At 40.1% G+C, this 14222-nt stretch overlaps 1 protein-coding gene across 4 annotated transcripts in view; it reads left to right on the forward strand.

Annotated features, from left to right (window-relative positions):
• Positions 1 to 14222, forward strand: part of NFAT5 (nuclear factor of activated T cells 5) — a 146280-nt gene that overhangs the window by 40049 nt on the left and 92009 nt on the right. For 2 of the 4 annotated variants that reach the window (XM_048870697.2, XM_048870699.2), the window contains exon 1: positions 6121 to 6189. Coding sequence is in view for 1 of the 4 variants with exons in the window: in XM_048870695.2 (XP_048726652.1) it covers positions 6064 to 6189 (126 nt within the window). In the remaining 3 variants the exon portion in view is untranslated. Of the gene's footprint in view, positions 1 to 6062; positions 6190 to 14222 lie in introns of those variants that run through there. The other 2 variants (XM_048870695.2, XM_048870698.2) reach the window with 2 other exon arrangements.

Consider the following 14222-nt stretch of genomic DNA (forward strand, 5'->3'; position numbering starts at 1 on the left):
AGTCACTAAGGCCTTATCCTTTCCCCTTTCTTTTTAATATATTTTTTCCATTTAGATTGTAATCTCTCTAGCGCAGAGAAACTCTATTCTTGCAAGCCTGTAAAGTGCAATGCATAGTAATGGAATTATGTAAGTGAGTTAATCTACAGGGTTCTCAAACTGTGGGTCGCTACCTTGTTTTAATGGGGTCGCCAGGGCTGGTGTTAGACTTGCTGAGGCCCAGAGCCCAAGCCCAAGGGCTTCAGCCCTGGGCAGTGGGGCTCAGTCTTTGGCTTCAGCTGCAGGCGGCGGGGCTCAGGTTACAGGCCTGGGGCTAAAGCCCTTGGGCTTAGGCTTTGGCCTCCCCACCCAGGGCGGCAGGGCTTGGGTGGGCTCAGCCTATGGTCCCTGTCTCCTGGCGTTGTGTAGTAATTTTTGTTCTCAATGAAGTTTGAGAACCACAGATCTACATTATATGGTTTTAAGCTGAAGGGTCTAGTCTTTTCTATGGGAGTAATTCCCATTATTTTATATTGGAGTGTTTATATGTGCACTCATTTGAAAATAGCCTAGGTCTTGAACTTCCTTTCACGCTTCTGTTCTCTTTGCCTTTTAGTTAAATATGTATTTTGTAATTTGTACAGTGCTATTTAAAATAAATAAATAAAAATGTACCTTTAACACTCTGGATTAAGAAATAGAGCTCAGGATTTAAATCTTCTGGACAGATATTTTGACTCAGAATATTTAGGTGAATAAATGTCTTGGGTTGGTGTGTCAAAATATATTGTGTCTGAAATCTTGCATGCTTTTTTTGGCGTGCTAATACAGTTAGTACTTCACAAATGAAGATGAGCCCAGATGAACTTCTTTCCAAGTCTAGCTTTCCATTCCTACTCTTACACGCATCAAGGAGATGCATAACTTAGCTAGCTGATGGACTGGGAGGATTAAAGTATTAAAAGCTGAAATAGACTAAAGACCTGTTTATTGCCTACAAGAACAATGTGTCTTCTGGTGCCACATGATTGTTCAAATTTTTTAGCTAAAAAAGTTAAATATTGAGCTGTAAATTCATTCCTTCTCACGCGCAATATTACTTTAAGCGAACAGGGCCCCGTGATATTGAGTTTGGGATACAAATCATACTTAGCGTGACACAAGTGCATGTAGCGATAAGTCCCAGGAGAGACCGTTTAGCTTCCAGGTATCAAAAACGTGCTAGCAGACTCCCTCACAGATGCTTTGCTATTGACCTTGAGTGGGAGTTACACAACTTTATGGTGAGCACTGTTTTAGCTGTATGGGGAACCCCCATAAGGGACCTATTGGCCTCTTAGACAAACAGGAAGTGCAACATATACTACTCCAGAAGAGCCCTAAGATGTCACTCTCAGGGTGTTACTGTATTTTTTCCTTGGCCAGACCATCTGAACTATGTCTTCCCTCTCTTACCCCTCCTACCTTGGGTCTTATGGAAGACTCATCAGGACAGGACACAAGTCATCCTCATCACCCCCACTGACCCAAAAAGTTTTGGTTCCTGAGTCTCCTATGTATGTCATCTCAGTCACCAGTCAGCATTCACCTTTTTTTCTGATCTTCTGATCCATGGGAAGGGCAAAATCAGACACCCCAATCCCCAACCATTCCATCTCAGATGATGGTTTTTGGATTGGCATCGATTCTAGAACATTCATGCCCTGAAGCTGTACAAAGCATCCTTATTAATAATAGAAAGGATTCCACTAGAAAATGGTACTTAACTTAGCTCTGATGGCAGATCCACCTTATGCTATATTCCATATAGAGAAGGTCTCATTGCACTTACATCCTAGTGTAGCCAATGATTTTAGTTTATTATCCATTTATTGTGTGATATGATTAATCAGTTATATTACATATGTTCATTGTATGTTAGAGTTAATTTGTAGGATTATAAAAGTATAAGATTGATCAGTATTTAGAGGAACAAAGTATTAGACATGAGTAAGACCAGCTGAAACATGAGAACCTGTTGAGGCCTGCAAGACTTTACCTTAGCAATTTTAGGTCTTGGAGACAAGAAATGATGACATAAATGACCGGAAGATAACCTGATGCCCTAAGATTATGGGAAAAGAGATACCAACTGGTACGATTGCAAAAAATTACTCAGAAGATTAATATTGGATCATAAAAACACTGTAAAGGCGCATCTGTCTCCGACATGTCTTAACCACAGGATACAGGTTGTGTGTGTCAGCGCTAATGAGGATAAAGGGAACTTACGCAGCCTATAGAAAATTGGGGGTCCCTTAAGTTTCCAATGGACACAGACCAGTAAGAGAAAAGAGGGTTGACATTTTTATGGACTTGTGCTGAATGTAGGTATAGATAGAATCACATTTTAAAAGGGATGCCTAGAACGGGAATATTTGAGCTCCCTATGGGAGACTCCACCATTCCTCTACTGATGATCAAGCCATGAGAGACCCATCAGACCCTGACACTGTTGTTAAGGATGTGAGTCCCTAGCCTCTGTTTGCCAGAAGCTGGGAATGGGTGATAAGGGATGGATCACTTGATGATGACCTGTTCTGTTTGTTCCCTCCGGGGCACCTGGCACTGTCCACTGTCAGAAGACCAGATACTGCACTAGATGGACCTTTGATCTGACCCAGTATGTCCATTCTTATGTTATGTTCTGTGACAGGGCAAGGCCAGATGGCTATAGAAAAGTAGTGGGAGATAGATATATTAGCTCCAGGCTAAACAAATCCCTGGTACCAGGATAAGTGAAATGGCAGCTGCTCCAGGTCAATTAAGACACGTGGGGCCAATTAAGAACTTTCCAGAAGGCAGGGAGAAGGCTACGTTGATTGGGACACCTGAAGCCAATCAGGGGCTGGCTGAAACTAGTTAAAAGCCTCCCAGTTAGTCAGGTGGGGGGGCATGTCAGGAGCTGTAGGAGGAAGTTGCGCTGTTGGAGAGATTGAGTAGTACACACCATATCGGGCACGAGGATGGAGGCCCTGAGGTAAGGGTGAAGTGGAGCTTGAGGCAGTGAGGGCTGCTGTGGGGGAAGTAGCCCAGGGAATTGTACATGTCATGTTTCTAAAAGGTCAGCAATCATAGCTGATACTATTAGGCGCCCTGGGCTGGAGCCCAGGAATAGAGGGTGGGCCTGGGCTCCCCACCACCACCTTTGCCCCCTGATTAATCACTGAGACTGGGAAACAACAGAGACTGTGCAAGGAAGGATAACTTCTCCTCACCTCCCTCACTGGCTTATGATGAAAATGGCTCAGTAGACTGTGACCCTTGTCTCTAGAGAAAGAAGGTTACGTGGAGGGTCACAGTGAGCCTCTGAGGCTAGCGAAAGCTGCCAGGAAACGCGGGACCCATGGAGGCAAGGACAGAGCTTTGTCACAGTTCTTATAACTATATTTGTAACTTGTGCATAGGTCTGTATAGAATTTCTATGTGCTTGGGCAATGATAACTTTAATTGTAACTTGAATAAACTTGTAAAATAGACTAGACCTTGTACTTGTGACTGTATGTGTAGTCACTACCTTTGATCTTTGTGTTCCGAGAGACTCTAACTCTGAAGCAAGTAGCAAATGTGACTTTCACTCTGTTAAACTTGAAACTGTAGCTACCAGAGCTGAACCCCAGTGGTGTAATACCACATTACATAATTCATGTTAAATAAAATAAAAGGCTACACTAGGTTCACACCCAAAGAAATTTCAGAATTTCCGCTGAACCAGTCAGTTCACTTAAAATGTATTCTTTCCAAAAGCGCACACATCTGCAGAAGAGAGGAGGCTTCATTCCTCGACATGTTTACCTGCAAAGAACAATATCAATCAGAAAATCTCCCAGACTGTTTATCTCCATAGCAGAAAAAGTTTGAGGTCAAGGTATATCCTCTCATAGAATATATAAATGGATCTTGGGCTGTATTTTACTTTGCTATCAGCTGTCTAATTTTTCTGACCCTCCTGAGCATGAGGGCTCGTTCCATGAAAACACACATGACATCAATGGTATTGCTTCAAGATGTGCCTCTGTGTGACTTTTGCAAAGCAGCTATGTGAAGTTCCATCCACATGTTTGTGAGGCACTATGCTTTAAGACAGGACTCCTTCATTGACTCATCCTTTGGAATGAGAGTCCTTCAAACCGTTCTGCCATCTGCCTCTTCACACCCTCCTATGTGAGTACTGCTTGTCAGTCACCCACAGTGGAATACACATCGGTACCAGCACTTGAAGAAAAAAAGAAAGTTACTTACATTCATAACTGGAGGATTTTCTACATGTGTGGTCCCTAGCTATATTCTACTACCTGTCCTCCTTCCCCTCTCCCTTAGCCCATCTTTGGATTCATGGTAGAGAAAGAACTGGGGAGGCTGTTGGTCTGCCCCACCCTTTGTTTCTTTGGTTGGAAGTACCAGGAGACCAAGGGCAAATGCGTGGCCCAACAGACGCTGCTTTCAAGGTTCTGTGGCTTCAGGGGCATGGAGCGCATCTGTGTATCCATAGCGGAATACAGATAGGGACTACATATCTCCAATTATGAAGATAAGTAACTTTCTTATTCACAGGCCAGTTACTATCCAAATAATCAGTGAGAGTTTCTTCACTCTTCCCCATTTAGTGAGTTTCTGAGTTTGAGGGACATGATAAGCAATTGCTATATATGTCTTATAGTTATTCAGGGTTAGATTTCTCAAACCTTTTTTGTCTTGAACATATATGTATGCCATTCATTATAGAATTGACTCTGGATAGAGGTTTTTAGTCAGTTGCATTGTCAGCCTGACTGTACTTTCGTAATTAAATGAAGTTCCTCTTACAGAAGAAATGCTGTGCAAGTCTTGATTACTTTAGGTTTGATTGGACAGCATGGTTGTTTGTTGTCAGACAAATTTTCAATAATGCATATAGAATTTTGCATATATCTGGCATATAAGTATCGTGATACAGGGGAAGTCAAGGTTTTCTGGCATTTTGGAATGCACATGTAAACCCATTTGCATGTGTACATCAGAGTATTTGTATGCCTAAACTGGGTGCATGAAACAGTAATGGTATGCATTTGTGCATCACTTTTGTAGAGATGGCTCCATACCTGCCTGTTAATATCTTACTAAAGACCCATGTTTCTGGCTTTACCAAGTGTGCTAATAAATACACTGTAAAGTAGATAGATGGCATATTCTTATTGTCTGAATGCAGTGGCAGCTTTTATTATGGGGCTCATTTTAAATAATTGTGATTACAGGTGAATAGTTAACCTTTGAATCAGCAGTAAAAGTGGAAGAGCAGAGTGAATTTGGTGTTAGGTGACTTAACATCTTGAACTTTGCTGTTGTGGTTTTGTGTCAGGCATGTGGAGTGTAGCAGCCATAACTGTTTCACAACAGATACGTTCACAAAAATACTTATTTATACTGCCACACATTATTGTAGAGTCTGAGGGCCTTCCACATAAAACAGCATCTCTAGTGGGTTCTGGCTCTTTTCTGATACCCTTTCAATTTATAGAATCTTCGTTTGGGATAGGTTTATTTATTTATTTATTTTGGTTGAGGCGGGGAGGGAAAGAGGTGACGTGTGTTGTGACCACGATTATGGTTATCATGACAAAGATTTATTAAATAGGAAGGTTTTACATTATTTCCTAAATGTTGTTCTATTCTCCACTGGAAGCTATTTCCACTGCTTGATACTGAGAGTAGTTTTGTTTCCAGATCTCAGGTGGTTTGTTCTGGGTTTCATCATCTGCATTGTTTCAAAGGCATCCTTATGTGTTGCAGGTTCATAGATGGTCACTCTGTGCCTTGAAAGGGAAAATGCAAATTTGCCCAGTCTTCAAAACTTGTGTATTTTAAGTTTAATTTTTTTTAAATCAACTTGATTCTATGGGTCAGTGATCTCCAAGAAATTTACCTATGCAGCAACTTATGAAGCGTCTTGAGATGCCACATCGATGGTCTATATTCCTAGACTAAAATCTTTAATATAATCCATGTTTATAAAAATGACAGTTGATCTCTGTGTTTAAACCCCTCTTCTCCTTTTTATTCTCTCAGAATCTGTCTATGACCTCCTCCCAAAGGAGTTGCAGTTACCACCCTCCAGAGAAACATCTGTAGCATCCATGAGCCAAACAAGCGGTGGTGAGGCAGGTTCGCCTCCTCCAGCTGTAGTTGCTGCTGGTAAGCATTCCGCTTTGCTCAGTTATATCCTTAAGATGTGTAGTATTCTGGCCAACATGAACAGTGCTGGCAAAGTTTGGAGTCTGAGACGATTATGAAGAAATAAATGAGAGCTCATTCTAGGAGACTAACAGTCAAACTGATATACATTACTATAACATGTTATCTTAATCATACTTGCATTACATGCATAATGTACTTACAACCAAGAAATGTAATACTGTGCTTTTCCCACTGGTAGTCTTCAACACCATAGGTGTGTACTAACTCCTAGAATGCACTCTTCTCTTCAGATATGGTAGGCACCAATTTGGAACTGAGTCAATGTGTGTAAAACAATGAATTCCACATAGCATAAAAGATAGAATATGAGATGGTATTTTGGCCTTAAGTCTTTTATCAGGCTATAGGAAGAAAAAATACCATGTTTTCCTTTGTATGGCCTGAAGAAGCTCTCAGGATTAAACCACACTTAGATATATTTTCTGTTGTTGCATGTGCTGTAATCTTTTTATTGCATATTAAAACATAAATAACTACTTAATGTGATTTCATATTTATCAAAAATGTCTGAAAGTATTATTTAAATTAGGTACACCGTTTAGAATTAAGCACATTTCTTTTTATAATGTATCATTTTGGAGAAAGTGTGGGACATGACACTTCAACTTTATTTACAAAATACTAAGATCATCTCCTTATGCAGAATATTTTAAACTTAAAGCATAAAGTCCCTTTTATTGATTTTTGTTTTTAAAAAAATTCGTAGGGAAGTGTGAGTCCATTGCTAAGGATAAAGTTTTGATTTGTGAGGTTGGCACCAGTGCTCTCCAGAGTGCTAGTGCATAGCTGGAACTCTTAGGTCAGCTGTATAGACTAGTAAGCAGTTTAACTTTAGCAAAAAGGCAAACCAATCATTGTGCCCACGGCTTATACCTCTTCCCTAATGGGCTGAGATTTCTTGAATAATTGGATCCCTGTAATCTTTATAACGTTATATTAAGTTTGAGAGAGGTGTGTTGACCATCAGTTGATGTTCTAGAAAATTAATGTTTGAGGTGGGGGTGCTGGTAGCTGCATTATGCAGCTTTTGCTGTAGATTCATGTGCATTAACCTTCTATATAAAAACATGCCCCAGAAATGCACAGTGCCCTAAACAGACTTCCTGGTTGGGTGCTGAAAAGGTTTAAATCTGGAAGAGAAACTTACAGCACTGATCACCGTTCATGTTTTGCCAGACATTTTCTGACCGAGCCAGTGGATTTAATTGTGTACTGTGGAGCTTGCTAGTCATTAGATTTATAAAAAGTGGTAATTTCTTTTACAAGTGTTTGATTCCAAAAGATTTTAAATTACAAGATATTTTAGCTCAGTTCTTAATTATGAATCTGGTTTAAAGGTACAGCAACAATTGAGCACTTTTGCAGAAACACAGATTTTTAAAAAAACTGTTACAGTTAAATCCACAGATAGAAATGTAACTGCTAATTATGTTTGTACCTTTACTGAGACAATTTTTGAGCATTTGAATTGAGATAAACAGAACTAAATGTCTGTTCCTGCTAGGTTTTTAGCATCTGCTGACAGTCAATCCAGATGGGTTTAAAAAGCTGGGAATGTGGTAGCTGTGTTTGGGTTACACTGCAGCATTGACAGTTCAAGATTATAACAGGGTTCCAAAAAGAACTAGATAAATTAATGGAGGACAGGTCCATCAATGGCTGTTAGCCAGGATGGGCAGGGATGGTGTCCCTAGCCTTTGTTTGCCAGAAGCTGGGAATGGGCGACAGGGGATAGATCATTTGATTGCCTGTTCTGCTCATTCCCTCTGAAGCACCTGGCATTGGCCACTGTTGGAAGACAGGATACTGGGCTAGATGGACCTGACCTGGTAGGGCCTTATGTTCTTTCCTTTAAAGAAAACTGAAATAAAATAATGTAGATCAGAGGTTTATTTGTAAACATTGGAAGAAGGTTCCATGTTCACTGAACTAAAAGGGGTCTTTAATGTCACTTTGTGATGAAGATTCTTCTGCATCAGAATTGTGAGAAGCCAGTTGGGTTTTTAGATTTCACAGGGTGCAGTTAAAAAGCTGGATCAAAAGTGGCATACTTGATTGTAAAATTGTAAAGAATTTAACAGCTTAGATCATATAAACTTTGTTAACAATTAGCATAAAACATTAAAGTATGGATCTCATTACTGATGTCACCTGTCATAAAAGTGAATGTCCAAAGGATTGAATCTTGGTATTTTAAACAGTGTTTCATTAGTACCTTGAAGCCCCAGTCAGTGATCAGCACCATTGTGCTGTGCACACATGTAACAACTGTGATGGTCCATAACCCAAAGAGTTTGACTGGGGCTTTTGAAGGAACCTAAGGGAGTTATGTGCCCATATCTAATTGACTTTCAGTGGCAGTTAGGTGACTAATTCCCTTAGACCCCCAGTGAAAACCCCAGACTACACTTTCAAAATGTGACAGGAGTCAACAGAAGTGTAAAACAGACATAATGCAAGTGAATCTACTGTTTGCGTAATACATAGCAGTGGAAGGGTTCTTCCCCTCTTTGCCTCCACCATCTGGTGCAGTTTGGGAGAAGGCTTCTCTCCCCAAAAAAACCAACCGTGTGGAGAGCTGAACAGGACCACCTGTGTCTCTTTCCCCTGTGAACTTAGGACAGTTTTGGAGGTTGTAAGGGAAGAAACACCCCCTTTGTCTCCAAGATTGGGAGAGGCTGCTTGGGTTAGTCTGGTAAATTTTGGACCTGACTTGTGACCGCTCCATTTGGAAGCTGGCAATAGGAGAAGAAACAGCCCCCTCCACAAACAATAGGAGAGAGTGGAGAAGTGAGTGTGAGGCTCTGTCGTGGACCCAGTGGGCTGGTTACTAGTGTTGCCACAAGATCCCTGATCATTCTGCTGCTGCATCAGTGCCAGTGGCCCTGCTGCACTCCCTCCAAGCAGACTTCTGATCTGCCACGGAGAGGTGAGATGAGGGCCAAGTCTCTTTTCCTCCCCACCATCTCCTCCACACAGCAAGGAGCCCTCTCTGAGCATGTAGGATTTGCCCAGAGCAAAGAGATAGATTCTGGGCTGGGGAGATTCAGAGACTCTGCCTTCCATCTTTCCCCTTGACCAAACGTCTGCAAGGAGGGGAGCCCAGTAGTCCTGCTTCAGTGGGAGGTCTGGGAAGTTTACACTTAGGGCTGGAGTTAGTAGACTGGAGCCCAGGCTGGGCTCGCCTAGAGGATTACACATGCCTTCTTTTTGAATGTTTTGGAGGGATTGATTCTCTTATTCCCAGGGGAGCCATAGTTTCCCGTTGTGGTGGGTTACACTTCCCCAGCCCTCTTCTCAGTTCTCTCTCAATTCCTGTGAAGGAGGAGTTTGTTTCTCCCCTATACCCAAAATTCTCCAGGTTCCCAAAGGAAGGGGGCACAGGTGCTTCAGTCAGAAGGCTGCTATTTCTCCTTCTTTGGAAGGAACAGTATTCCTCTGTGCTGCACTAGTTCCTTTTTGGGTGCACCCCTCTCTATTGTATGCCCCAATTGTCTTAGGGTTGTTGCAGTCTCTTCAGGCAGCTGCCACAGCTGGCCATGACTCTTGCAGTATAAGGAATCTATTTGAATGAGGTTCCTTTCTGTTTATAGGAAAAAAAGTGGGAAGGTCATTCCAGGCTCCCTGTGCGTATTGTAGAGAGAGAAAGAGGGCTGTGTGTATTTATATTTAATTTAAAAAACCAAGATTGGCCATTCACTCATCTTGATTGTCACTTTTAAAAAGTGGTTAGTAAAAGAGCACAGACGCACATTCAAGTGGCTGACGTAGAAATGGTAAAGTTGGGAAGAAAGGTGACCTTGTCATCTTAGAGTTCCACTATCATAAGCAAAAAGAACAGGAGGACTTGTGGCACTTTAGAGACTAACAGATTTATTTGACCATAAGCTTTCGTGAGCTACAGCTCACTTCATCGGATGCATTCAGACTAACATGGCTGCTACTCTAAAATTATCATAAGCCTGTTTGTTCTTTCTAGTGTTTTGTGTAAATCTTGTGTGCTATCTTATTTATCCTAAAACTACAATGTATTTTGTATGTTATAAGTTTAAACCTACATCACTGTAGATGAACCCATTAAAATACATTGTTGTTTTTTAAGAGATGGGGTTAACTAGAAATAGCTCTAGCATTTATTAGTAAAAATAAATAAATAAAATGATGCAGGTGCACTTTACTAGAAGCAATGAGAAGATTAAATCATAGGGAGTGATGAGGTTTTTTTTTCTCATTTAAAATTTAACATAATTTGTTTTCTGCTTCCGTAGCCACAGGGTAACACAGTATCTGGCTGAAAATCAGATTTCTGTAGGGTTTTCCAACAGATGCTTTGCTCTGAGGTTTTGTTCCATGTAAATGCATTGTATAAAAATCTTGCTGCAGCTAACTCTTTAGATTTTTGGAGGAGCAGGATGGGCTGTTTACAGGTATGAGGGCCTGACAGAAACAGACTTCTAGTACTACCATTTAACATATTTTTTTTACAATTTACAGGTCAGTTTAAAAATTTTAAAACTGGGTCTTAATAGTTGGATTTTCATGAACACATTTGAAATTTTAACATAAGCAATACAATGTGTATCTCATATTCATCAATTCAGATGAAGAGTTTTACCCACTCTTTGAAGGTCAATCAGGCAAGTATAGACAACTAGGAATCCAGAATTTTGTGCTGCAACATTGATATCCTCAGCTTCTTTCTCAGGTAACTAGTTCCATCACACTTCCAGAAAATAGGAGGAGGAAAATGGGATCCCTATATGCATCAGCACTAAGGACTGGCATTGTGAGCTCTTTGCGTAGACTGTTGCAGTAGGAGAATCTTCATCCAGAGGGCAGGAAAAAGAGTAACATGAGCCAGCATTAGCATATTACTAACAGGAAATATGGATCATTTACTAAGATCTTTTGATTGCAGACCCAGATGATGAAGCAGTCCCAATCTAGGCTGTAGTTGGAGTTGATTACTTACATAGATCAATAGCTGGAGCTCCAGGAACCCACACTTTTGATGTTCCTGGCATGAGCATTTTCAAACCCTTGTTGGAGAAGGTGACTGATTCTTCAGTTGTATTTCTCAGATGTTGATGAGATTTTTCACATCTGGAGGACATGGGTTTGTACGAAACTGATTTAAAAAAGCCTTTATCTTTCTGTTCAAAATGCTAATCTAAGTCTCTTCTCTTGTGTTCCTTTCTAGTAGCAAGTCAAAAGCTCTCTGTCATCTTCTATGTGGAATGCTTCAAATACAAGAGCCCCTGTTCCTAAGCACTTTAAACTGTATTGCTTTTTGAAAGGTAAATGTGAAGGGTGAACCTGTTCTCTGAATTAGTATGTACAATAAAATCCTCTCTACCCTTACACAGAAAATATCAAGGGAGTGTAGTCCTGTTCCTTCTCCCTCCAGTAGAATCTTAACAAAGGACAGTTTGCAAATCTTTGGGGTGCAGTAAGGAATGCATCCTTTCCAGTGTCTTTTTGATCTCTTGTTCCCACTTTGCCGCTGTAGAAATAGATCCTTCTTCCATATTTTTTCCTCCCCACAATTATGAACAACCTTCCTGCATCTGATTTGATTTTCTGGCTGTTTTCAATTCCCATCTCAACTTTTCGAGCTCTAATAAAACGATCAATTTGTTTTCTTATAGTAAACACTGGGACACAAATTCCACAACCCTGAAGCTTGTTCACAGAATCCTCTTAAATTGCATCTGCCATATATAGCATGTAATCAGACAGGTTGAGCAATGTTTTTGTGCGAACAATATACAAAAATAAATATTGGTATCTTGAGAGAGAGTAGCATAGACCTGTTTGATCAAAGTTTCCCCAAAGATATATCTGAATGCACATTCTTCTTATGTCTCTTCCCACCCAAAAATATTTAAAAAAAGATGATCTGTGGGATTCTGTCAGCTGCCATCCACGAGATATGAGGTATTATGGAGCAGGTGGAATCTGGTATTCTAAACAAAAGGAATAATACTTCCGAATCTTCGAAAGTTTGTCCCTGTGGAGTGGGCTAATTGTAACCTTTTAGCAAATTCAGCGCTACTGTAGATGTTTCATTTATACTACAGCTAGGAATATATGGTTTGTTCCTTTCTTTAAAATGGTATATAGGAGGCAGGTTTAAAGAGGTAATTTAACTTCTCCTGCGGGGGGAGGGGGGCTCCATAATACTTGCAGTAATAATTTTTGTACATTTAACTCTGAAAATGATATTTTGCTGCTCTTTTGTTAATTAATACAAGAGTCATACCATTAATTAATTTGTCCCCTCTTGCAACCATACTCTAAGGGTTAGGTTCATTTTCTTCCTTCATAAAGCTAAAGAAGCTTTTGGGTAATACTCATCCTAAAATATCCAAATCCGTTAGTTGAAAATAAAGTTTGAAAATGGAAAGTGAGTTTTTGCAGAATTGAACCCAGGACATCATCTTTTCCTATGCTTATTTCCATATATCAATAGCAGAAATTTCTCATATTTATTCTAGACGGATTTCATTGGCAGTGTCAGTCACTGGTCCTTTCCTTTGATCTGGAAGCAGGTACCAGAATCTTCAAAGGTGTGAACCTCCTAACATAGCAGGTTTATGATGTCATGTAGTGACTTGATTATGAAAAATAAAAAGCTCGATCTGGTTTTGGTCTGGTGTCCAAAATCTTGGAAAGCTTTCAATTCTTGCAGTTCGTAGTCAGGAATGCAGAAAACCATCACTTCAGTCACAACACAACAGATGAATGATCGGGAAGTGCCTTTCCCTATCTTTCAGGGGAGGAAATTTTTAAGGGGACAAACTTCAGAGAATGCACAGCTTTGAGGAAAAACTATATATAGCAGGTTTGTTTCAGCCAAGAAATATCAACTGCTTCTCTTTTTTTTTTTACAAGGTTAATATACATTGTAAAGCTTTTTCGGCCAGGATCTGCCTCTGACGATGTGATAGTACAGTGCTTAGCATACTGGGACCTCTGGGCACTGTTGTAATACAAATAATTTCTGACAAATTTCTAAACTGCACTCCCCAGTATGTCACTTCTAGGTACGTACTATTATGAAGATAGTTTCAACAGTCCAGGAGAGGCCAGTGTCTAATTAGCTTGATGGCAGTTAAGGCAAGGACGTTCTCTCATCATTTGAATTCTATGTATAATGGTGATAGTGTATAGATATGTACTGGGAGAGTCGAAGAAAGGAAAGTTTCTCACAAACACTCTTTCCATTTAATGGAAATTTCTGTTGGTAGTATATATTTCCTCTAAAAATACAGTGGAATAAGTAGTAGACCTTTAGGTCTGTAATTCCTATTTCTGTTCTAGTCTAAAGTTGCTTTCTGCCTTCTCTTGACTGATGTATAAGCAATAAAGCCCACCCATTAAGAAGGTTTTGGCATTAGTTCATTATGAAAATGCACTATTATTATTATCAAATAATGCAAAAACAAAAACAGGAAAAAGAGGACAAACCTAGTTTGTAATTACTGGGGAGAAATTCCTTGTCATAGTGGTATAAAAACCTCACTTAGTCCAGCACAATATTACTACATTTTTGGAAGGAACTGGTGGATTTGAGGAACAGAAGAGAGAATTTCCTACCTGGAGATGTTTCTTGTAATTCTGATCCACTAGTCAAGACATTACAGAATTATTCCTTTTAAGATGGTTTGGTTATGTCAGGAAGTTGGGGAGATGAAAGGTGAGAGCTGGAAGAGGGAGCAGCTGAGGAGGTGTAGAATTCTGCCTGACTTGCTTGGTTGCCTCTGACACCACTCTGAGTGGGAAAACCTACTAAACTGAATTGGTGGATGAGAACCACTAACAAAAAAGTTGCAGGTAAGAAATTACTACTTTTGTACCTTTAAACATGAGTGTAAATAATTGGTGGTGTTTATATAAAATCAGATAGAATGATGTATTTAATCTAGGTATAAAGTACTGCTTATTTCAGCATGTAATTGTAAGGAATT

This window comes from Caretta caretta, chromosome 12 (assembly GCF_965140235.1).
Source record: "Caretta caretta isolate rCarCar2 chromosome 12, rCarCar1.hap1, whole genome shotgun sequence".
NCBI classification, from domain to species: domain Eukaryota; kingdom Metazoa; phylum Chordata; order Testudines; family Cheloniidae; genus Caretta; species Caretta caretta.